The sequence below is a fragment of the Passer domesticus genome, chromosome W (assembly GCF_036417665.1).
Source record: "Passer domesticus isolate bPasDom1 chromosome W, bPasDom1.hap1, whole genome shotgun sequence".
Lineage (NCBI taxonomy): Eukaryota > Metazoa > Chordata > Aves > Passeriformes > Passeridae > Passer > Passer domesticus.
Window position 1 is genome coordinate 42,995,917 of NC_087511.1, and position 25,461 is coordinate 43,021,377.

The 25,461-nt window shown below is 46.3% G+C and overlaps 1 protein-coding gene across 1 annotated transcript; it reads right to left on the reverse strand.

The window, feature by feature from the left end:
• Positions 1–339: 339 nt before the first annotated feature.
• LOC135289082 (SET-binding protein-like) lies at positions 340–2,729 on the reverse strand. The gene has a single exon (XM_064402434.1). It carries the CDS (start codon positions 1,847–1,849, stop codon positions 560–562), a length of 1,290 nt encoding a protein of 429 aa, XP_064258504.1. The 5' UTR covers positions 1,850–2,729; the 3' UTR covers positions 340–559.
• Positions 2,730–25,461: the final 22,732 nt, after the last annotated feature.

The following is a 25,461-nucleotide window of genomic DNA, read 5'->3' on the forward strand; positions in this document are numbered from 1 at the left end:
ACAGGTATTATAATTGATGCTGTTGCAGAATGTAATGGTGAGATTTTTTGAGGAAGCTCAACAAACTATGAGAGATAGGTGAAGGCAGGACAAATATTCAAAAAAATGTAGTGTAACAACTGAAAGATTTTTAAAGGTTTTGGTTTAAGGCATGTACAACTTTCTTGTTGATCTCCCCAGAGTCTGGATGCAGACTGGCAGTCAATTACAAAAAGCCAGAGAAGTTATTGACCGATAAATATATTTGGTGTAGATGGCAAGTCCCTCTTTGGCATTAAAATTTAAATGCAGTAAGGTAAAATAGAATAAAGCAGAGTTTACCTGAAGAAGCTGAAAAATCATAAGTACTTCTGTTCTTCCTATTTGTCCTGAAGGGCTGAATGTCCTTTCCCCTGAAAGTTCCAAACCCTTCAAAGCTTCTTTTATTCCCACTTGCATCCTTGTCCTGCTTCTCACTTGAGGAATTCGTTTCACCAAACATGCCTGGGGACTCTGACCTTCCATTACTCTCAGTATTACCAGAGTATCTCTTTGTGCAAGAGTCAACGGGATCATTGCTTCAGTTGCTATTATCTTTACTCTGTGTCCACTGCTGGGCATCAGAAAGTGATAACATAGACAGTGTATCTGCTTCAAAGTTACTCTTTGAGCCTTTGTGTCTGGTTTCACAATGCTGGTGCTTCTGCTTCTCCTTGTGTTTTCTTTTCTTGTTGAGCAAGGAGAAGTCTTTATCTGAGCTGCTTAGCCTTTCATTGATTGCATGGCTGAAGAAGCCAGTGGACTTGCTAGCAAAGAGACCACTCAGATCTTCATGTGTCCACAATATCTGCTCATCCTTATGCTTGTGCTTATGTTTGTGTTTCCTTTTGTGAAGTCGGCCACTTGAAAGGCTTGTTCCTCCAACTTTTGGAGGAGCCAAAGAGGATTGCATGTTTCCAAGGCCCATTCCCATAGGGGCCTGTAGCTGCACTCCATGTTTTGCTTTATGTTTGGCAGTGGTGGACATCTTCATATGAGAGCTTGCATGGAATTGGTGTGGGGGCACAATAGGTCTCATAAATGGGGAAGCTGCTCCAAGTGTGTGAGACAGGTACAGAGGAGCTGGATTCTGACCATAGTAACCAAGATTCATCATAGGCATTGATGTGTAAGGCATTCCATAAGGTGCATAGTAACTCCCACTGGGAATAGGGTAACTGAACCCTTGTAAAAAAGGCACCTTTGTCATGGCGTCATTGGTTTTGGCAGGTCTACCACACTTCTTCTTAGACTTTATATCAGAGGTCCTGAGAAGATAGAGCAATGGGTCATACTGGATATATGGCACAGGGTAGTAGTGACCAAAATTAATCCTGAAGAGGCTGGTATATGGATTTTCATGATAAAATATATAACTTTTATGAGAAATCCTGAACACTTGAAACTTATTGATGAGTTCATCAAGGTCTGCCAGAAACTGGAGGTCATCTGTGTTCTGCAGGCTTTTCCTTTTCCTCCTGTGCTTCAGCTTTTTAATACCCTCATGAAAGAGAAAGCTATCCACAATGAGATGTTTCTGCTGCTGACCATGCCTGTTCTTTATGCTGGTGTCAGATGGGATAGCCTCTGGATTGCCCAGGGTGCAGAAATCAAAGGAGTATCTCTGGTGGGATTCTGAGCTTTTCTCGCCTTGGTCAGAGGTACTGTTGTTGTCTGTACCTATCCCACTGTCGCTTGGTATGGTTTCCTCACTGTGAGACTCGCTCACTGGCGACAGCATGACTTCTTTCAGAGAATCTATTTCAAAGAGGTTAAAAGGTGAATTAGCCATTAACCAGGGTGGAGACAGCTTCCAAGTTTTATTGTGCATTCCTTTCTGGGTTTATGGAGGAAGAGCACTGATAGGTTGAAGATTTGGCATAGTTTTTAACTGTGAAAAATTAGTTTCAGTACTTGCAGGGCTGAGGTTGTCATTAATCCCCATTAACTGTGTTGAAAGCGGATGAATAGCTGCTGGTGATGATGCCACAAGTGACTGCAGGTTGGAAGGCACTGTTGGGTTTTCTGGCTGGCTGGAAACAGGCCTTGAGTGCTTGATGGCTGCCTTAGGTTCTTCTGTCTGAGGTTGCAGCTCTGCCCTTGGCTTTCTGCCCCGTTTTTTACCAATGTAGATAGTCCCCCTCTTGCTGACATTGATCTGCTTCCCTAGTCTAGCATCAATGGTGGTTGGCCCAACACTAAACAGGGTCTGGACTTTTGCTTTCAGAGCTATACAGCTGGAGCAGGAGGACAAGATCTGATTGAGAATGTTTTTCCTCTTGAGGGTTTTCATTTTATTAATGGTCTTGATGGTCTTCTTATCTAAGACCCCAAGCTTCACGACCCTTTTGTGAAACTTGAGTTCACTGATGGGCTTGTCCTCTCCTGGAACTATCTGGGCCAACTTGGGTAGATTCCTTCTCTTCCTTTTCTTTGTTCCTGGAAATTCATGATTGATTGGACTTACTGGGCTGGTGGAGGTTCCCTCATGAATGGTTTCAACAGTGAGCAAAGGCTGTTTCTTTGGTCGTCCTCTTTTTATCTTGCCAGGTGTTATCGCAGTAAGACTGTCTGTATTGGTATAAAGAGGGCTGGATGGTGTGATTGGATAGGCTAAAGGAGGCTCCACAATCAGCTTCTCAGATGTTGTCATGGAGGTCTCCTGAAGGATAGATTTAGGTTGGCTACAGGTCCATCGCCACTTAGCTGTATGTTTGGGGTGCTGGACCTCAGATAATTTGCTGGCTGTGGGAAGATCGGTGGGTATGAGAATGGATGTCACAGATACACATTTTCTGAGTCTGGTGGCACAGCTGGGGGAGGCTTTGTCAGTGAACACACCACTGTCAGTAGCTGTAGCAGGCACAGGGCCTGCAAGGCCTTGGCGATCGGAAGCCTGAGCTAGGAAATACCAAAGTCAGCATGACTAAGGCTTTAGAAGCCCCTCTCTTCCGCCTTTCCGGACCCTGTTTATCTCCCTGTATATCCATAGGTCACTTTTCCCTTGACCCTTACTATTGGACAGTTTTCAATACCCCTGTAAGGTATAAAAACCCCTCACTCTGCCCGGTTCGAGAGAGGAGAGCTGTCACTGGACCCTTCGCGGAGACCCCAATAAAAGAACCCTGCAGAACCCATACAGCGCTTCTCCCTCTCTCTCTGCATCTGCTGGGACGGCGGTACCGACGGCACCAGGCAAGCTAAAAGAGCTGAAATCACTAAAAGGCTGAAAGAGCTGCAAATCACTATAGCCTGCCCAGGTTGCCTGAGCCCCCCGCTGAGCTATCCTGGCCGGCCGGCATTCCCCGCTGGGCTTCTGCCCTGAGGGTAATACCCAGCCATAGCTGGCGCACGGAACATAGCGGACGCCCGAACAGCGAGGGGCCCCTGGGCCGACATCTGAACCGCCGTGATATCCTGGCCGCGGAACTGAATGCCGGACCTGGCATCTCAGAGGAGCAGCATTTCTTCGTGAAATTGTCACTGCCTCCGCTCGCCAGAAATCCTGGAAGGAGAAGCTCTTCGTTATAAAAGGACTCTTCTGGACAGGAGGTCAGCCGACCCGCACCCCGACACCTGGGCACGCGAGTGTCCGTGGAGGCTGATGAGCAGACGACCCCCAGCAGAACTTTGACCCACAACAGGCTGAAGAAGTGTAAGTTTAACACAGCCTTTCTTGCGCGCAAAATATTTTTCCTTGGGTCCTTTTTTTTTGGTTTTTTTCCTTTTTTTCTCTTTTTTCTGCTGGCGGGGACGAAAACATGGGATCAAAGCTTAGTACGTTTAAGCGATCCCAGAATGAGAGAGATTTATATTCCCTAATCCTAGAAATCCTATCTTCTAACAACTTTTCTTTTTCTAAAGGTAACCTTTCAAAAACTAACCAAAACTAACCTGAAAAAATTTATAAAGTGGATTCTCTGCCACTTCCCAGACACTAATACACAGACTATTACCTTAGACTCCTTTTGGGATACAATTGGGACCACGATATATAAGTTTCAAACTAACCAAGACTTTTCTGTAACCCGGTTTTTACCTATATTTCACGCTATCACTAAAGCTGTAGAAAAAACTAACAAAAAGATAGTAACTTCAGGGCTAACTTCTGTCGAACGAAACGGGAAGTTCTTATCTGACTTAACAGAAGCGCCTATTTCCAATGCTAATCGAGGAGATAACACTCCCTCCACCCTGGATTCCAGTACTCCTCTGGGTCCAAGCGTCCTGCCGTCTGCGCCGCAACCCCCCAACCCCGCTGCGCCCATGCCGCCTGCCCACCCCCTCTTCCCCCCCGCCTGCCCCTCGGGAGCTACACCCTGCGCGCCTCCTTGCTCTGTGTTATCTCCGAGAGCACCTGCGCCAGTTCCTGCCGGGACTGACCCAAACCCCACCCCTCCCCCTGCTCCCCCCGACCCTGCTGGGGCCGCCCCCACCCCCTTTGCCGTCCCTCCTGTCCCTGCCGCGCCCGCCCCCACTCCCTCCCCCACCCTCGCCCCCCTCCGCTACCATCGCGTCTTTCCCTGCCCCCGGCATCATCCCTGCTGCGGCAGGGGATCAGCCCGCCTGCCTATCCGCGCCCCCCCCCACCATCACGCTTTCGCCTGCCCCCGGAATCGTGCCTACCCGCGTATCCGCCCCACACACAAGCCTCCCTGTATCTGCCGCACCCTCTTCCAGCCCCGCCGCTTCCTCCATATCGCACCCCCCCTGCCCCCACACCCAGGCACACACCCACCCTCTGCCGCCCCCGGTCGGGACCCCCCAGACTTCCTTCAGTTCTGCCCCCCCTCCCCACGCCCCCCATTCCTGTGCATGCTGTATCACGCATTGCACGGCCACCCCAGCCCTGCAGCCTCCCTGTAGCCACGTTCTGCCATGTGCTGCCTTATACCCTATCCAGCCACATGCACCTCTGCCAAATGTTGCTCCATCCTGCCATAAAAAACATAAGGCAAGGCCTGATAGCTCTCACTTCTCGTCATCTGATGACAGCAGTGACAGCGATTCTGATTTGGAAATAGACTATATTGATCCGTGGGCAAAAATAAAAATGGAAGCCACGCAGGCAAGGGACTGACAATTAGCTCAGAGAATCACTGCCTTTCCAGTAGATTATAAGAAGGGAAAAAGAGAAGGTGCTACTACTAGAAAGACATGGGAACCTATTACAAATAAAGAACTCGTACAGTTAAGAAATACAGCCAAAGAACATGGTAGAAGTTCACATATTTTTAGAAATTTCCTAGAGGCTACGTTCTCAGCACATGTTTTGGTACCCCACGATATTAAAAATATTGCCCAGTGCCTCCTTTCTCCCGCCGAGTACATGCTTTGGGAAAGGCATTGGAAAAAGCAATTAAAAACATTATCAGATAACTACGCTGCAGATGCTGATAAGTCAAACTTTACACTCGAACAGCTGGCTGGTGAAGGGGATTTGCAGAAACCCTCTGACCAAGCTGATACTTTACCTAAGGCAACACTACAAGACGTGGCTATAGCAGCAAAAACCTCCTTACTCCTTACCCCTGATGTCTTTACCCGTACCCAATACTTTTCTACTATTAAACAAGGAATAGATGAAAGCTTTATCAAATTTGTGGATAGAATTAAGGATGCTCTGGAAAAACAGATAGAGAGCACAGAGGCAAGAAAAGAACTGTTGTGTAAACTTGCCATGAATAATTCAAATGAAAAATGTAAAGCAATTCTGAGAGCCTTACCCTTAGACACAGAACCTACCATAGAGCAAATGCTGGAAAGCTGCACACGCCACTTGTCCACTGAAGATACAGTGGCCCAAGCAGTTACTAAGGGTGTTGCAGAAGGAGTTTCTAGTGCATATGCAGTAATAGCTTCTAAAGATCAGGTCCGCTGCTACCACTGCGGAGATTTTGGACATTTTATAAAGGACTGTCCAGAGAGGTCACCTCCCAGGTACCCTCGCAATTTCTACCAAAGGCCCCAGAATCAGCAGCACTATCAGCCGCGTCCGGGAAACTTCCATCGGAGCGTGGTGGGGCCCCACGCAAGGACACCAAATCAAAGGCCACCCAGACCCAGTCACGCACCATTCCAGGAGATTCCAGACCACATGAGGAGGATCTAACACACGGAGCGATACCAAAGGGAACGCGCCGGCAGCTGGTAACTGCACTGTCCATTGACTTTAAAAATGACAATGTTTATCATGTTCCCACAGGCAAACGTGGGCCAAAAGGAAGTCCTTCTAACATCCTAATTATAGGTGATTCTCTCCATAGCCCAAAGGAAATATTTGTTGTTCCAGAAGTACAAACAGTGCACCCGGGACAAGAAATCTTTGTCCAGGTGTACTGCACAGACATACCATATTTTCTTCCAAAGGGTACCCCATTTGCACAGGCCTTTCTACTCCCTAAGAACACAGGGAACAGCTTCCTCTCAACCCCACAGCAATGTGGATACAAGTTGTGGGACCGAGTAAGCCTGTCATCGAGTGCGGTCTTACCTGCAGAGGACAAAAGGTCCACCTACCAGGGATGCTGGACACCGGTGCAGACATGACCATCATCGCCTGCTCTGAATGGCCAGCACCCTGGGAACTACAACCTGTGGCAGGCATGATCACAGGGATCGGTGGAGCTACAGTTTCCATGCGGAGCAAGAACAACATCCTCGTCGAAGGGCCTGAAGGCAAGTTGGCAACCATCCGCCCATTCGTGGTAAGGGCCCCCATCACCTTGTATGGACGGGACATTTTATGTCAGTGGGGTGCCTCCCTACGTATTCCCAGTCCAGATTTCTAATTGGGGCCACTGAGGAGCGCGCACTGCCAGACACTCCTCGTCTCACCTGGAAATGCCGTGACCCGATCTGGATCGAGCAGTGGCCCCTCTCTAAAGTCAAACTGCGCGCACTACACGCCCTTGTGGATGAACAGCTCCCCAAAGGCCACATCGTAGAGACCACCAGCCCTTGGAATTCTCCAGTTTTCGTACTACAAAAGCCTGGAACAGACAGGTGGAAGCTCCTCCACGATCTTCGAAAAATCAACGAGGTCATCGAGGACATGGGTCCCCTCCAGCCTGGCCTGCCCTCACCATCGATGCTGCCTAGAGACTGGACACTTGCTATCATTGATATTAAAGACTGTTTCTTCAGCATCCCGCTGCATCCCCAGGACGCTCCACGGTTTGCCCTCTCCGTCCCCTCTCTTAACAGAGAGGCTCCACTCAAGAGATATCATTGGCGTTACCTTCCTCAAGGACTTAGATGCATTCCAAGTATATGCCAGTGGTATGTTGCTCACATCCTGTCTCCTGTTCGGAACCTATTCCCAGATGCGATCATCCATCACTATATGGACGATATCCTGGTCTGTGCACCAGAAAAAAAGGTACTTGGACAAAGCACTTAAAAGGACTATTGAAACCATAGAAAAGGCAGGATTTGAGATCCGTGAGGACAAAATACAGTACACCAATCCATAGACTTACCTTGGACTCCAGATCCGGGAAAGGACCATCGTACCCCAGCAGCTCGCCATCTGAGACGACCCAAAAACCCTGAGAGACTTTCACAGTCTGTGTGGATCCATCAACTGGGTACGTCCACTGCTAGGAATTACAACAGAGGACCTCGCTCCACTGTTCAACCTTCTTCGGGGCAAGTTGAATCTGGACTCTCCATGCACTCTGACACCAGAGGCCCAAGATGCCATCACCAAGGTCCAAGAAGCCCTGTCTTCACGCAAATCCCATCGCTTTGAGCCCAGCCTGCCTTTCCAGTTCGTCATTCTGGGAAAAGCACCTAGGTTCTATGGTCTGATTTTCCAATGGGACACTCAACTTCGAGACCCTCTACTAATCTTGGAATGGATCTTTACAAATAACCAACCCACAAAGACAATTACCACCTTCCAAGAAATTATGGCACATTTAATAAAAAAGGCTAGAACTCGCCTCCGTTCCCTTGCAGGGTGTGAGTTCACATGCATATATTTGCCAATGACCACTGGGGACCTGGAACATTTGCTCCAGACCAATGAAAGTCTCCAGTACGCCTTAGATAGCTATACAGGCCAAATTTCAGTACATATCCCAACACATAAGCTTTTTAATCGTGATGTAACATTTCATCTGACCCCAAAATTAGTCCAAAGTAGGACACCTCTCAAAGCTCTAACCATCTTTACAGATGGCTCAGGGTCATCCCACAAGTCGGTAATGACATGGAGGGACCCTAAGACCCAAAATTGGGAATCTGACATAAAAATAGTGGAGGGATCTCCACAGATTGCAGAGTTAGCAGCTGTTGTCAGAGCCTTTGAGAAATTCAAAGACGAACCTTTTAATCTGGTCACAGATTCAGCTTATGTTGCTGGCATAGCTATGAGAGCAGAACATGCTCTTCTCAAAGAGGTTTCCAATCCACAGTTATACCAATTGATTTCTACACTAACACGCTTAATTTCCCACAGAAAACGACCTTACTATATAATGCATGTGAGGTCACACACTGATCTCCCAGGTTTCATTACAGAAGGGAACAAGAAAGCAGACACCTTAGCCATGGCAATAGAGACTGCTAATGTCCCTGACATCTTTGCCCAGGCAAAGTTGTCACACTCATTTTTCATCAAAATGTACCTGCCCTTATCAGAATGTTCAAGCTTTCAAAAGATCAGGCAAAAGCTATTGTTGCCACATGCCCGAACTGTCAAAACTACCAGATACCATCTGTGGGGACGGGAGTCAATCCCCGAGGTTTAAACAGCTGCCAGCTGTGGCAGACAGATGTAACCCACTTTGCACCTTTTGGAAGGTCAAAGTACGTGCATGTATCGGTCGATACGTTCTCAGGAGCAGTATTTGCATCAACACATCCAGGAGAAACTGCACAGCACACCATAAAACATTTTCTCCTCTCCTTTGCTACCCTGGGAGTACCAAAGGAGATCAAAACAGACAATGGACCTGCCTATACCTCTCGTAAGTTAAAAGAGTTCTTCAGTGAGTGGGGAATACAACACAAGACAGGTATACCTGCAAACCCCACAGGACAATCCATCGTGGAAAGGACACATCAAACTCTCAAAAGAGTCCTCATTCAGCAACAGAGAGGAACAAAAATCATTTCTCCAGTTGAAAGAGTTTGCAAGGCTCTCTATGTCATCAACTTCCTGAACTGTACACCCCCAGAGCCTGATCCACCAATACTTCGCCACTTTGCAAATACCACCCAAGCAAAGCTCACGGAGAAACCACCGGTGCTGGTGAAGGACCCAGAAACACATAAAGTCTCGGGACCTTTTGAACTCATTACCTGGGGAAGAGGATATGGGTGTGTTCTACTACCATCTGGTCCAAGATGGTACCCAGGAAAAAACATAAAACCATACCTAGGCACTGCAAATACCACTTCGACAAGCAGTGACAAGAATCCTCCTGAGTCAAACACAAGACCTCCTCAAAACCAGACCAGCTCGGCCTGGAGACGAAGACGGCGCCAAACATCCACAGGTGGAGGAGACGACTGTGCCATCACATAGCAGCAGGCGAAAGAGAAAGCTGAACAACATTCTGAGGCATCAAGCCCTAGGCCAGGCACAGCCTGAAAACAAAACTGTTCTCTGAATTAGATGTTATTACCCTTTTTACCCTAAAACCCTATTATCCCTTTTATAACCCCTTACCAAAAGCCTCTAACCTTTTACCTACTCCCCCACCCTTAGCACCATAGAAAAAACAAAAAAAACCCAGTAAAAAACTAAAAATAAAAGGGGGGATGGAAGGAACAGAGGAAAGGAACAAGAAAGGAACCCTAACCCTCCCCTCCTACCATAAAAATAACAAATTTTGCTTATATTCCCTATCAGAAGCCCCATTCCTGCCCAAAGATGAAAAATATCTCCGTTGGCGCTGTCCTCACTGCTGCCTGGATGTTCCTCACCGTGCCATGTGCCATCGGTTGGATCGGCCCACAGCCGAGCCATAATGTCTGGGTAACCTTAGCAAGGACATTAAAACAGGATAACATGTGCTTATCCATGGGGAGCGTTGATAACCCACTTTCCACATGTCTAGTAGGAATTCCTTTCGTAGCCGATGACTGGCCCGCCTATAATTCAGAGCTTCTCCGCACCACAGGTAAGAGACCCCACCAGGTAGAAACTTGGGACGAGTGGACAAAAATACTGCCCAATGCTCTTGAGGAACCTCAAGAATTGGATCTATTGGGGTCCTCTAAGGCCACATTCTGTGTCAAATTTTACTTTAGACGTCCAAAGAATAATTTGCCTGAAATTGACCTGAACAAAAACACATACCGAAAAGATATATCACCAATTAACAAAGCCTGCAACCCTCACGATTGGTGTAATTACACTGCTCGTATGATCTCTGTGTCCTCTCTCCATCCCAAAGTTCTACCCAAGGGAACGTTTCTCATCTGTGGTGACAGAGTATGGGCTGGGATCCCCTCACAACTCCAGGGAGGTCCCTGTACCCTAGGAAAACTTTCTACCCTTACTCCAAATATCACCTTGTTGCACAATTGGAAAAAAGAGAGCGAGTTAAAACGCCACAAAAGGTCCTAGACGGCATTTGATGAAAATTGCGATCCCAAAGTATAAGATTGGAACAAACCTAAAAAGATAGCGGTCTCTATATTCTTACCATGGGTAGCTGCAGCTAAGGCTCTGGGTGAAATAAATCACCTTGGGTGCTGGCTCAGTAAGCAAGCTAACGCTACTTCTGCTGCCCTGAGCGATCTCTTAAAGGATGAAGAAACCTCAAGACATGCCTCCCTCCAAAATCAAGCAGCGATTGACTTCCTGCTGCTTGCCCACGGACATGGCTGAGAAGACTTCGAAGGGATGTGCTGCTTCAATCTCTCTTCACGCTCGGAATCCATCCACGCCAACATCCAGAAACTGAAGGGACTTGTGAAGGACTTAAAAGTAGAAAAGACCCCAGACTGGGTCAATGACCTCTTCGGTCAATGGGGATTAACGGGATGGGTTGCATCTTTGGTTAAGGGAATGTTGTGGATTTTTCTTGTAATTGTCATCGTGCTAGTCATGTTGTCATGCCTTGTCCACTGTTTTAAAAGAACCATAGGAAACGCCTTTTTTCTAAATACAGAAAGTGGAGTTGTAGCAGGCACAGGGCCTGCACGGCCTCCTTGGCGATCAGAAGCCTAAGAGCTAGGAAATGCCAAAGTCAGCATGACTAAGGCTTTAGAAGCCACTCTCTTCCATCTTTCGGACCTTGCTATCTCCCTGTATATCCATAGGTCACTTTTCCCTTGACCCTTACTATTGGACAGTTTTCAATACCCCTGTAAGGTATAAAAACCCCTCACTCTGCCCGGTTCGAGAGAGGAGAGCTGTCACTGGACCCTTCGCGGAGACCCCAATAAAAGAACCCTGCGGAACCCATACAGCGCTTCTCCCTCTCTCTCTGCGTCTGCTGGGACGGCGGTACCAACGGCACCAGGCAAGCTAAAAGAGCTGAAATCACTAAAAGGCTGAAAGAGCTGCAAAGCACTATAGCCTGCCTGGGTTGCCTGAGCCCCCCGCTGAGCTATCCTGGCCCTCCGCTGAGCTATCCTGGCCGGCCGGCATTCCCTGCTGGGCTTCTGCCCTGAGGGTAATACCCAGCCATAAGTAGCTACTAAGGAGTACTCATTTTCAATCACTTTTCCTGTCTTTGTGGTTTGAAGATCTTTTTTACTCCCCTCTGGCTGAGAGCTAGTCCTGTTTGCTACTTCACTGCTCATAGCAAGTTCAGAAGGCAGGCTTTTCTCCTGGATAGTTTTCTCTATGAAAGATTTTGTGGACTGCGTTTTTTTCCTTTTGTGGCCACAAGTGTCTGTTGTCGGAGACTTTATTGGGATAGTAATTTTTATGTGACTGGTGTCACTTTCACAGCTGCTAGCAGAAATGGGATTCTGATTTGAGGGTGATATATCCATCACACTGTCCATTGAATAAAACTCCTTTTTTCCTTCCATGCTCTCATGGGATTTGCTGTCAAATGCTTTCTGAGCACTCTTTACCCATTTGATACCTGTGGTTTGGATGGCTTGACTAAGCAAGATGTTTTTGCAGGATTTCTTTGTACTCCTGGTGGGCTGATTGGGGGCTTCCAGCTGCACACCTCCCTCTTGATCTACAAGAGGCAAAAGCCCATTGCACTTGGAGGCACTGCTCAGCTGGGCAGCCCTGCTGATGATGTTGGGTGATGGGACTGCACTGCCAATGGCAAGCTCTTTACTAATGGCTGACAGCTGCCCCCATGTGCTGCTGGCGCAGGACTTTTTTGCCTGGGATTTGCTGAAGGAAACTCCTGGCTCCATAGTGGAGACCTTGGTGGCACTAACTGCTTCTCTATTGGGTTCTCTGTTAACAAAGCAACTTTGAGAAGTGGATCCAGTATCAGAGCTTGCTGACCAGTCAAGATGGTGCTGGTTGCTACTTTTCTGCTGGTGCTTTGATTTTAAGGTGTCACTGGTGAAATCTTGTTGGACACCTGGATCATAATACCGAGCAGAATGTTTTTGTGGTCTGTCATAAACCTGGAAGGTAGCAGAAAATAAATAAATAAAATTCATTTATCAGTCCATTCATAATCCCTGGTTGCAGCACTTTATTTTGTACAGTGAGTGACAACTCTTCTTAACCAATGTTCTTGTAAGGGTTAGAAACCTTTATAGAGTCTTATATTTGAGCCAAATTTGCATTTAGATTCATGCATTGCAAACAAGGTTTGTTTGGTGTTCCCACTGTAAAAAAAAAAAAAAAGGAAAATATTTCTATAAATGCAAAATTGCTAAGGAAACATATTCTACTGATTTTTAATTTAAAGAACAAGAAAAATCACAGAATCAATTAGGTTGGAAAAGACCTCTGAGATCACTGACTCCAACCTAAGACCAAACACCACCATCACAACTAGACCATGGCACTAAGTGCCACATCCAGTCTGTCTTAAATACCTCCAGGGCTGGTGACTCTACCACCTCCCTGCACAGCCCATTCCAATATCTAATCACTTTTTCAGTAACAAAATTCTTCCTAATGTCCAACATAAACCTCCCCTGGTGCAGCTTGAGGCTATGTCCTTGTCTTAAGTTGGAAATTAGGGTGTGTATTCTATTCCTATCTGTTAGAGGTGAGGCAGTTATCTTCTGTTAATTGGACAGTTTTCTTTATCTCTTCTACAACCTAATCCTCCCTCCAGGGAGATATCTTCTGTTAATGGGCCATTGAGTCTCACTTCATGACGGATAAAATGACATCATCCCACTGTGGGAACCTCTGCTCAGAGGGAGGAGACAAGCATTCCTATCTGGATATAATCAGAGATTTGGAAGACCACAGGCAGCCTTTCCTACTGGAATTACAGAGGAAGATCAGGCCCATCTACACCACCACTGGATCTTCAGAGGAAGACTACACCCTTCTACAGGATCACTGCTTCAACAGAACTACATCTGTCACTCCAAGAAGACTGCAGCCACCATTCCAATTGGACTGCTACCAACACCCTGACCAACAGTGTCAGGTCATATTCTGACTCTGTCAGTGTTGTTTTGTATTACTGCATTGTTTATTTAATTATTATTTTTTTAATTTTCTTCCCCAATAAAGAACTGTTGTTCCTGCTCCCATATCTTTGCCTGAGAGTGCCTTAATTTGAAAAATTTTAACAATTTGGAGGGAGGGGGTTTACATTTTCCATTTCAGGGGAGTTTCCTGCCTTCCTTAGTAGACACCTGTCTTTTCAAACCAACAGTCTTCTCATCCTGTTGCTGGTTGCCTGGGAGAAGAGGCTGATCCCCACCTGGCTACAACCTCCTTTCAGGTAATTTTGGAGAGTACAAATATTCCCTTTCAACTGACGAATGGTGCAACTCAGCCTCCTGGTGAGAATTCCTTTTTCCTAAAAAATAATCCTTCACAGAAGTTGAAGTTCAACAACAGCGATTAAGCTCATTGTTGTAAACAAGAGGAATGCAAAATAATCTCTGAAGATGCTAGCAAAAAGAGGAAAACCCATAGGTCCACTTCCCTATGAAGCCAGAATCTGCAAAGATTTATTTGCCTAAATTTCCCCACAAACTGTGTGCTTAAAATCATATGCAGAGCATCAAGTGTGTGAGGCGCACTTGGCAGGTTCAAGATTTGCTTTACTCTCTTTCCATTTTAATAATCTGCTATTTGCAATGTTGGTGAAAGGTATTTTCAATATGATTTCAAATCTTCTGACAGGAGCTCTTCAAGCCACAAAGGTTACAGCAAGGGCAGATTTATGCTGAAGACTGTCTTATCTGTACTGCCTATCAGCTGGTGCAATACCTCAGGACATCCTCCTCACATGAATCTGCTAATTGGTGCAATAACCCAGTCCTGACATCTGTCTGGTAGTGAGTTATCTCTGGTGCCATGTAGGTGGTAGTTCCAGTTGACAATAAACATCTTGCCTTGAGACCAGATTGAATGGACATAATCCTTGAATTTCTAAATGAAAGACACTTCACTTTACAAACTATAAAAGCTACACAAAACTTGCACAAAGCAGAAGTCTTCTGCACATTCCCTGGAAACGTGTAGGGCTTTTCCCTGAAGCTGAGATGCTACTTCATGGTTACTCTTCCAGAAGTTGAGTGAAAGGGCTCTGTGTACTCCATCATCAATTTGGTGGCAAGTTACATTGACTCCTAATCTATACTATTTTTTTGCTAGCTATAATATAGGTACTTTTATGTTGTACATTGTTTTATGTAAATCTACTAGTAGTTCTTTGTTTCAACCTGTGTAGTAAGTAACTCTGTTTAAAGTATTTTGTTTGTTCATCTCCTGTATATTCAATAAATAACTCATAATAAACCAGATTTGCCATTTTTAACAACTTGTGAGCCAGGGTGGTTTAGGTGCGGGTAACCTGAATTTAAGCTGCTGCTAAAAAATTTGAACCTAGGGCAGGACTTGTCTAATGCTTTCACTCAATTCATAACACTGTTGAACACTGTTGCAGAGCAAAAGAAAGTTTTGTGGTTTTTTTCTTGCTGTGCCTCCTTCTGCTGAAGAAATTATGTTTGCTACAGCTGTAGCTTTTTGAGAAGTCTCTTAAAGCAGAAACAATTTTTTTCTTTTGCTCTCATTAACTGACTTTTTCTAGTAATTTGTTTTCTTCTGTTACATTTAGGAGCTTTTTTTTTTAAAGCTCTGGCTCAAACTGTACAAGTGATTTTGTACAGCTAGTACTGCAGAGAACTGTTCTAAGCAAACTGTAATGACACAGTTCTGAATGCCAAATAAATGATGGGAGACTTAAATGTGTAACCAAGAAAAGAATAGAAAACAACTACTAAGTGTCTTGTATTTATGCATGTTATAGATACATATTATAATATTGGCTTTTTGCAAATATTAAAATGGATTTTATATGTTATAAAAATATAGTTTTTATTTATGTTATTAAATAGGCTTAGACATAGTCGTGAAATAGCTATGCTTGTGTAAAATGCCTGCTTGGATGGGATAACATCCAATGAACATAGGATGAGAACACCTGCTACAGATATGCCAACTATCAGCACTCTCCATCTGAAAACAGTGTGGACCAAGGCCCAAACTGGAAGTGATAAGGAGAAGGAGCCAAAACCACAGCCAAGAAACACGCATGCTCTAAAAAGGCAGACCCAAGGAGGGGCCATGTAAAATAGTTCCTGGGATATGTAAACTAGTTTATGGATATGCATAAGGGTCTATGAATATGCAAAGAGCTGATGTAATGGGAAAAGTATTTAAGGGGTATCCCCAAAGGTAACAGTGTGGTCTTGGCTGAGTGACAAGATGCATCCGGCCGTAATAACCTTTGCTCTATGGTCCTTGTCTCCTATTGTCCTTTATTAAAATTTTCAAATTTTCACAGGAGAGTGAAAGTGTTTTTCACATGCAAACACTCTCTTGCAATTAAGTTTCTACCAGTGGTGTTACATTATGTGAAAAATGCCAAGAACTTATTTTTTTTAAATTTTAAAAGTTTAATAGTAATAAAATGGTTCTAAAAATAGTAATAAAAATTTGGACAATTAGGATTTAGGATAATACGAGACAATAAAAACAAAGAGTTACGGTCCGGGTACCTTTTCCTGGTCAAAATAAGCCCAAAAAAGGACCCCCGTTAACAGAGGATTAACCCTTAAAAGCAATAGCCTGTTGCATATTCATATACTTCATACATGATGCATAAATTCCATTCAAACAAAGGATTCTGTCCGGTCAGTGTCAACTTCTTCCTCTTTATCCTGACGGCATCTTCAGGGCTGAGCGAGTGTCCTAGGGTGAGGTTATGATGTTTGTATCCCCAATTGTGTGTTCTGTTAATGCTGGATATTATGTTCTGTGCCTTCAAGACTGGCTCTGAAGAGCAAGGTTTGTTTTGGTTTGTTATCAGCCTGCTCCCCGACAGCTGGCGGGACAGAGAGACTGGGCAGTACATAGTGCGGCTTTTGCTTTTTGGCTTTGCTTTTTGCTGCTAGCTTTGCTCTTGCTTCTGCTGTGCTCCTGCTTTGCGCTTCTGCTTGTTAGTTAGTTTAGCTAAGCAGTCCAAAATTTTCCCTGGACTTTTTTCCTTTCCCTTTTTGGAATCATTTAAACCTGCTCCAGACTGGGACCTGGGAAACACCGAGAGTTTGAATCTTGTGGCTGCAGTAGCTATCCCCAGCGCCGGAGGGAGCAACAACAGAGTGACTACTCCCAGGAAAGACTTTCTGAATTTGTCATACTTTTCAGATTGGTGAAAGAGTGTTGTCATCCGGTATTGTTCATTTTGTGTGCTGGGGGTGTTTTGCCTGTTAAATAAACAGGTTCTTTCCACTTGTCTCCGAGGAACCCTGCCTGAACTGGTAGGGGGGAGGGGCTGTGTGGGTTTGCTTTCTGGGGGGGCCCCCTTTGGAGGTTTTCTCCCAGATTTTCCCCAACCCAGGACAGCGAGGCAGGAAGAAGTTAGTTTCTTCTGATAAGGGAGCAATAAATTATTTTTCTCTGAAAGATTTAGGTGTCTGTGGCTGCTATTTTGGTGTGAGTACCTCATTCCTTTCTTTAAAAAATATCCTACATACATAGTTTCTATTTTAACTACAAAAGCTACATTTTAACTACAAAACTACATTTACCATACTATTAAAATGTTAATACAGCACTACTAATCAATACAACATAATACATATATTAAATACATGCGTAGAGCCATATAATATGCACTTTTCGCAATTAGATCCCTGTTCAGGATGTTTGCTACAGAAGTTTTGGGATAAGGAGGCTGTCAACATAAGATGATTTTGACCTAGGAAATTAGATGTCCCCAGTTCTGAGCAACTTCAGAGGGATTTGAAAAGGGCTAAAAACTCCCAAGCCTATGGTGCATTATCTAGTGACCACTAAGCATACATGTTATTGGCAAACTGATGTTGAGATATCCTTCATGAGCATATAAAAATGGGCATGTGACTTTTCTGGTTATTGGCAATAACAATGAAGGTGTTCTGGTCCATCATCTGAGGAGTAACCAGGGATTCTAAAATCCTGTGTATAGTTCAGCTGCTGTGTGTAGCAGGCACAGGGCCTGCACGTCCTCCTTGGCGATCAGAAGCCTGAGAGCTAGGAAATGCCAAAGTCAGCATGACTAAGGCTTTAGAAGCCCCTCTCTTCCGTCTTTCGGACCTTGCTATCTCCCTGTAAGCCCATAGGTCACTTTCCCCTGACCCTTACTATTGGACAGTTTTCAAAACCCCTGTAGGGTATAAAACCCCCTAATTCTGCCTGGTTCGGCAGAGAAGAGCTGTCACTGGACCCTTTGCGGAGACCCGAATAAAAGAACCCTGCGGAACCCATACAGTGCTTCTCCCTCTCTCTCTGCGTCTGCTGCGGCGGCACCTGGCAAGCTGAAAGAGCTGAAATCACTAAAGAGCTGCCTGCAAATCACTATAGCTTGCCCAGGTTGCCTGAGCCCCCCCTGCTGAGCTATCCTGGCCAGCCGGCATTCCCCGCTGGACTTCTGCCCTGAGGGTAATAGCCCGGCCATAGCTGACGCCCGAACAGCGAGGGGCCCCTGGACCGACATCTGAACTGCCGCAATATTCTGGCTGAGGAACTGAATGCCGGACCTGGCATCTCAGAGGAGCAGCATTTCTTCTTGAAATTGTCACTGCCTCCGCGCCAGAAATCCTGGAAGAAGAAGCTCTTCGTTTTAGAAGGACTCTTCTGAAAAGGAGGTCAGCCGACCTGCAACAACGACACCTGGGCACGCGAGTGTCCGTGGAGGCTGACAAGCAGACGACCCCCAGCAGAACTTTGACCCACAACTGGCTGAAGAAGTGTAAGTTTAACACAGCCTTTCTTGCGCGCAAAATACTTTTCCTCAGGCCCTTTTTTTTTGGTTTTTTTCTTTTTTTTCTCTTTTTTCTGCTGGCGGGGACTGGGAACATGGGATCAAAGTTTAGTACATTTAAGCGATCCCAGAACGAGAGAGATTTATATTCACTAATCCTAGAAATACTATCTTCTAACAACTTTTCTTTTTCTAATGGTGTCTTGGTTTGAAAAGACAGGAGTCTGTGAAGGAAGGCAAAAAGCCTTCTGTGAAATGGAAAGGTAAACCCCCTCCTTCCGAATTATCACAATTTCAGAATTAAAAGGGCTCTCAGGCAAAGATATGGGAATGGGAATAACAGTTTTTTTACTAGGAAGAAAAAAAAGACTAAATAACAATGTAATTTAGCACAAGCAAAAAACCACTGGCAGAGTGAGAAAAACCTGACACCCTGAGAAGTCAGGGTGTTGATAGTAGTCCAGCCAGATGGTGGCTGCTCCTCCTGGAGCGGCGATCTGCAGAAGGGTGTAGATCCTTTCTGAAAATGCGGCGAAGGAGCAGCTGGGCCTTGGTTCCTGATTCCTCTGGGAAATCCAGCGAAGAAGGCTGTCTGTGGTCTCGGAAATGCTTGTTTTATGGTGGCAGGGATGCTTGGCTCCTCCCTCTGGGTGGAGCATCTCCCAATGGGATGATGTAACTAATCTTACCAGCCACAGTGAGTAATTCAATAGCCCATTAGCAGGAGATTATCTTCCTGGCAGTGTCATTGTTCTTGCAAGAGATAAGAAAAACTGCCTAAGCCCCAACAGATGGGAAAAATAGAATACATGCTTATTTTACAGGCCAGGACAAAAGGTAACCTTTCAAAAACTAACCTGAAAAAATTTATAAAGTGGATTCTCTGCCACTTCCCAGACACTAATACACAGACTATTACCTTAGACTCCTTTTGGGATACAATTGGGACCACGATATATAAGTTTCAAACTAACCAAGACTTTTCTGTAACCCGGTTTTTACCTATATTTCACGCTATCACTAAAGCTGTAGAAAAAACTAACAAAAAGATAGTAACTTCAGGGCTAACTTCTGTCGAACGAAACGGGAAGTTCTTATCTGACTCAACAAACGTCCCTCTTTCCAATGCTAATCGAGGAGATAACACTCCCTCCACCCTGGAATCCAGTACTCCTCTGGGTCCTAGCGTCCTGCCATCCACCACTACCTTTGCGCCGCACCCCCCAACCCCGCTGCGCCCACGGCCCCTCCCCACCCCCTCCTCCCCCCCGCCTGCCCCTCGGGAGATACATCCTGCGTGCCTCCTTGCTCTGTGTTATCTCCGAAAGCATCTGCGCCGGTTCCCACCGAGACTGACCCAAAGGCCACTCCTCCCGCTGCTCCCCCCGACCCTGCCGGGGCCCCTCCCACTCCCTCTACCGTCCCTCCTGTCCCTGCCGGGCCCCCCCCCACTCCCTCTGCCCTCTTTCCTGTCCCTGCCGCGGCCCCCCCCCACTCCCTCTCCCGCCCCTCCTGCCCTCGCCCCCGCTGCCACCATCGCGTCTTTCCCTGCCCCCGGCATCATCCCTGCTGCGGCAGGGGATCAGCCCGCCTGCGTATCCACGCCCCCCACCACCATCGCGCCTTTGCCCGCCGCCGGAATCGTTCCTGCCTGCGTATCCGCAGCACCCTCTTCCAGTCCCGCCGCCTCCTCCTCTCCCGCGCTGATCCCCTGACCCCACACCCAGGCACACACCCACCCTCATGGACCCCCGGTCCGGACCCCCCAGACTTCCTTCAGTTCTGCCCCCCCTCCCCACGCCCCCCATTCCTGTGCATGCTGTATCACGCATTGCACGGCCACCCCAGCCCTGCAGCCTCCCTGTAGCCACGTTCTGCCATGTGCTGCCTTATACCCTATCCAGCCACATGCACCTCTGCCAAATGTTGCTCCAGCCTGCCATAAAAAACATAAGGCAAGGCCTGATAGCTCTCACTTCTCGTCATCTGATGACAGCAGTGACAGCGATTCTGATTTGGAAATAGACTATATTGATCCGTGGGCAAAAATAAAAATGGAAGCCACGCAGGCAAGGGACTGACAATTAGCTCAGAGAATCACTGCCTTTCCAGTAGATTATAAGAAGGGAAAAAGAGAAGGTGCTACTACTAGAAAGACATGGGAACCTATTACAAATAAAGAACTTGTGCAATTAAGAAATACAGCCAAAGAACATGGTAGAAGTTCACATATTTTTAGAAATTTCCTAGATGCTACGTTCTCAGCACATGTTTTGGTACCCCACGATATTAAAAATATTGCCCAGTGCCTCCTTTCTCCCGCCGAGTACATGCTTTGGGAAAGGCATTGGAAAAAGCAATTAAAAACATTATCAGATAACTACGCTGCAGATGCTGATAAGTCAAACTTTACACTCGAACAGCTGGCTGGTGAAGGGGATTTGCAGAAACCCTCTGACCAAGCTGATACTTTACCTAAGGCAACACTACAAGACGTGGCTATAGCAGCAAAAACCTCCTTACTCCTTACCCCTGATGTCTTTACCCGTACCCAATACTTTTCTACTATTAAACAAGGAATAGATGAAAGCTTTATCAAATTTGTGGATAGAATTAAGGATGCTCTGGAAAAACAGATAGAGAGCACAGAGGCAAGAAAAGAACTGTTGTGTAAACTTGCCATGAATAATTCAAATGAAAAATGTAAAGCAATTCTGAGAGCCTTACCCTTAGACACAGAACCTACCATAGAGCAAATGCTGGAAAGCTGCACACGCCACTGGTCCACTGAAGATACAGTGGCCCAAGCAGTTATTAAGGGTGTTGCAGAAGGAGTTTCTAGTGCATATGCAGTAATAGCTTCTAAAGATCAGGTCCGCTGCTACCACTGCGGAGATTTTGGACATTTTATAAAGGACTGTCCAGAGAGGTCACCTCCCAGGTACCCTCGCAATTTCTACCAAAGGCCCCAGAATCAGCAGTACTATCAGCAGCGACCTGGAAACTTCCAGCAGAGCGTGGTGGGGCCCCACGCAAAGACACCAAATCAAAGGCCATCCAGACCCAGTCACGTACCATCCCAGGAGATTCCAGACCACATGAGGAGGATCCAACACATGGAGCGATACCAAGGGGAACGCGCCGCCACCTGTTAACTGCACTGTCCATTGACTTTAAAAATGACAATGTTTATCGTGTTCCCACAGGCAAACGTGGGCCAAAAGGTGGTCCTTCTAACATCCTAATTATAGGTGATTCTCTCCATAGCCCAAAGGAAATATTTGTTGTTCCAGAAGTACAAACAGTGCACCCGGGACAAGAAATCTTTGTCCAGGTGTACTGCACAGACTTACTTTCTTCCAAAGGGTACCCCATTTGCACAGGCCTTTCTACTCCCTAAGAATCACAGGGAACAGCTTCCTCTCAACCCCACAGCAATGTGGATACAAGTTGTGGGACCAAGTAAGCCTGTCATCGAGTGCGGTCTTACCTGCAGAGGACAAAAGGTCCACCTACCAGGGATGCTGGACACCGGTGCAGACATGACCATCATCGCCCGCTCTGAATGGCCAGCACCCTGGGAACTACAACCTGTGGCAGGCATGATTACAGGGATCGGTGGAGCTACAGTTTCCATGCGGAGCAAGAACAACATCCTCGTCGAAGGGCCTGAAGGCAAGTTGGTAACCATCCGCTCATTCATGTTAAGGGCCCCCATCACCTTGTATGGACGGGACATTTTATGTCAGTGGGGTGCCTCCCTACGTATTCCCAGTCCAGATTTCTAATTGGGGCCACTGAGGAGCGCGCACTGCCAGACACTCCTCGTCTCACCTGGAAATGCCATGACCCGATCTGGATCGAGCAGTGGCCCCTCTCTAAAGTCAAACTGCGCGCACTACACGCCCTTGTGGATGAACAGCTCGCCAAAGGCCACATCGTAGAGAACACCAGCCCTTGGAATTCTCCAGTCTTTATACTACAAAAGCCTGGAACGGACAGGTGGAGGCTCCTCCATGATCTTCGCAAAATCAACGAGGTCATCGAGGACATGGGTCCCCTCCAGCCTGGCCTGCCCTCACCATCGATGCTGCCTAGAGACTGGACACTTGCTATCATTGATATTAAAGACTGTTTCTTCAGCATCCCGCTGCATCCCCAGGACGCTCCACGGTTTGCCTTATCTGTCCCCTCTCTTAACAGAGAGGCTCCACTCAAGAGATATCATTGGCGTTTTCTTCCTCAAGGACTTCAATGCAGCCCCACTCTATGCCAGTGGTATGTTGCTCGCATTCTGTGTCCTGTTCGGAACCTATTCCCAGATGCGATCATCCATCACTATATGGACGATATCCTGGTCTGTGCACCAGAAAAAAAGGTACTTGGACAAAGCAGTTAAAAGGACTATTGAAACCATAGAAAAGGCAGGATTCGAGATCCGTGAGGACAAAATACAGTACACCAATCCATGGACTTACCTTGGACTCCAGATCTGGGAAAGGACCATCGTACCCCAGCAGCTCACCATCCGAGACGACCCAAAAACCCTGAGAGACTTACACAGTCTGTGCGGATCCATCAACTGGGTACGTCCATTGCTAGGAATTACAACAGAGGACCTCGCTCCACTGTTCAACCTTCTTCGGGGCAAGGAGAATCTGGAGTCTCCATGCACTCTAACACCAGAGGCCCGAGATGCCATCACCAAGGTCCAAGAAGCCCTGTCTTCACACAAAGCCCATCGCTTCGAGCCCAGTCTGCCTTTCCAGTTTCTCATTATGGGAAAAGCACCTAGGTTCTATGGTCTGATTTTCCAATGGGACACTCAACTTTGAGACCCTTTACTAATCTTGGAATGGATCTTTACAAATAACCAACCCACAAAGACAATTACCACCTTCCAAGAAATTATGGCACATTTAATAAAAAAGGCTAGAACTCGCCTCCGTTCCCTTGCAGGGTGTGAGTTCACATGCATTTATTTGCCAATGACCACTGGGGACCTGGAACATTTGCTCCAGACCAATGAAAGTCTCCAGTATGCCTTAGATAGCTATACAGGCCAAATTTCAGTACATATCCCAAAACATAAGCTTTTTAATTGTGATGTAACATTTCATCTGACCCCAAAATTAGTCCAAAGTAGGACACCTCTCAAAGCTCTAACCATCTTTACAGATGGCTCAGGGTCATCCCACAAGTCGGTAATGACATGGAGGGAACCTAAGACCCAAAATTGGGAATCTGACATAAAAATAGTGGAGGGATCTCCACAGATTGCAGAGTTAGCAGCTGTTGTCAGAGCCTTTGAGAAATTCAAAGACGAACCTTTTAATCTGGTCACAGAATCAGCTTATGTTGCTGGCATAGCTATGAGAGCAGAACATGCTCTTCTCAAAGAGGTTCCCAACCCAAAGTTATACCAATTGATTTCCACATTAACACGCTTAATTTCCCACAGAAAACAACCTTACTATATAATGCATGTGAGGTCACACACTGACCTCCCAGGTTTAATTACAAAAGGGAACAGGAAAGCAGACACCTTAGCCATGGCAATAGAGTCTGCTAATGTCCCTAACATCTTTGCCCAGGCAAAGCTGTCACACTCATTTTTTCATCAAAATGTGCCTGCCCTTATCAGAATATTCAAGCTTTCAAAAGATCAGGCAAAAGCTATTGTTGCCACATGCCCGAACTGTCAAAACTACCAGATACCATCTGTGGGGACGGGAGTCAATCCCCGAGGTTTAAACAGCTGCCAGCTGTGGGAGACAGATGTAACCCACTTTGCACCTTTTGGAAGGTCAAAGTACGTGCATGTATCGGTTGATACATTCTCAGGAGCAGTATTTGCATCAACACATCCAGGAGAAACTGCACAGCACACCATAAAACATTTTCTCCTCGCCTTTGCTACCCTGGGAGTACCAAAGGAGATCAAAACAGACAATGGACCTGCCTATACCTCTCGTAAGTTAAAAGAGTTCTTCAGTGAGTGGGGAATACAACACAAGACAGGTATACCTGCAAACCCCACAGGACAATCCATCGTGGAAAGGACACATCAAACTCTCAAAAGAGTCCTCATTCAGCAACAGAGAGGAACAAAAATCATTTCTCCAGTTGAAAGAGTTTGCAAGGCTCTCTATGTCATCAACTTCCTGAACTGTACAACCGCAGAGCCTGATCCACCAATACTTCGCCACTTTGCAAATACCACCCAAGCAAAGCTCACGGAGAAACCACCTGTGCTAGTGAAGGACCCAGAAACACATAAAGTCTCTGGACCTTTTGAACTCATTACCTGGGGAAGAGGATATGCGTGTGTTCTGCTACCATCTGGTCCAAGATGGTACCCAGGAAAAAACATAAAACCATACCTAGGCACTGCAAATACCACTTCGACAAGCAGTGACAAGAGTCCTCCTGAGTCAAACACAAAACCTCCTCAAAACCAGACCAGCTCGGCCTGGAGACGAAGACGTCGCCAAACATCCACAGGTGGAGGAGACGACCGTCCCATCACATAGCAGCAGACAAAACAGGAAGCTGAACAACATTCTGCGGCATCAAGCCCTAGGCCAGGCACAGCCTGAAAACAAAACTGTTCTCTGAATTAGATGTTATTACCCTTTTTACCCAAAAAAACCTTATTATCCCTTTTATCAACCCTTATCAAAAGCCTCTAACCTTTTACCTACTCCCCCACCCTTAGCACCATAGAAAAACCAAAAAAAACCCAGTAAAAAACTAAAAATAAAAGGGGGGATGGAAGGAACAGAGGAAAGGAACAAGAAAGGAACCCTAACCCTCCCCTCCTACCATAAAAATAACAAATTTTGCTTATATTCCCTATCAGAAGCCCCATTCCTGCCCAAAGATGAAAAATATCTCCGTTGGCGCTGTCCTCACTGCTGCCTGGATGTTCCTCACCGTGCCATGTGCCATCGGTTGGATCGGCCCACAGCCGAGCCATAATGTCTGGGTAACCTTAGCAAGGACATTAAAACAGGATAACATGTGCTTATCCATGGGGAGCGTTGATAACCCACTT

What these genes read in the sequence shown, in the direction of transcription:
- LOC135289082 (XM_064402434.1), bottom strand. Translation starts at nt 1,849, where the DNA reads ATGCACAATAAAACTTGGAAGCTGTCTCCACCCTGGTTAATGGCTAAT.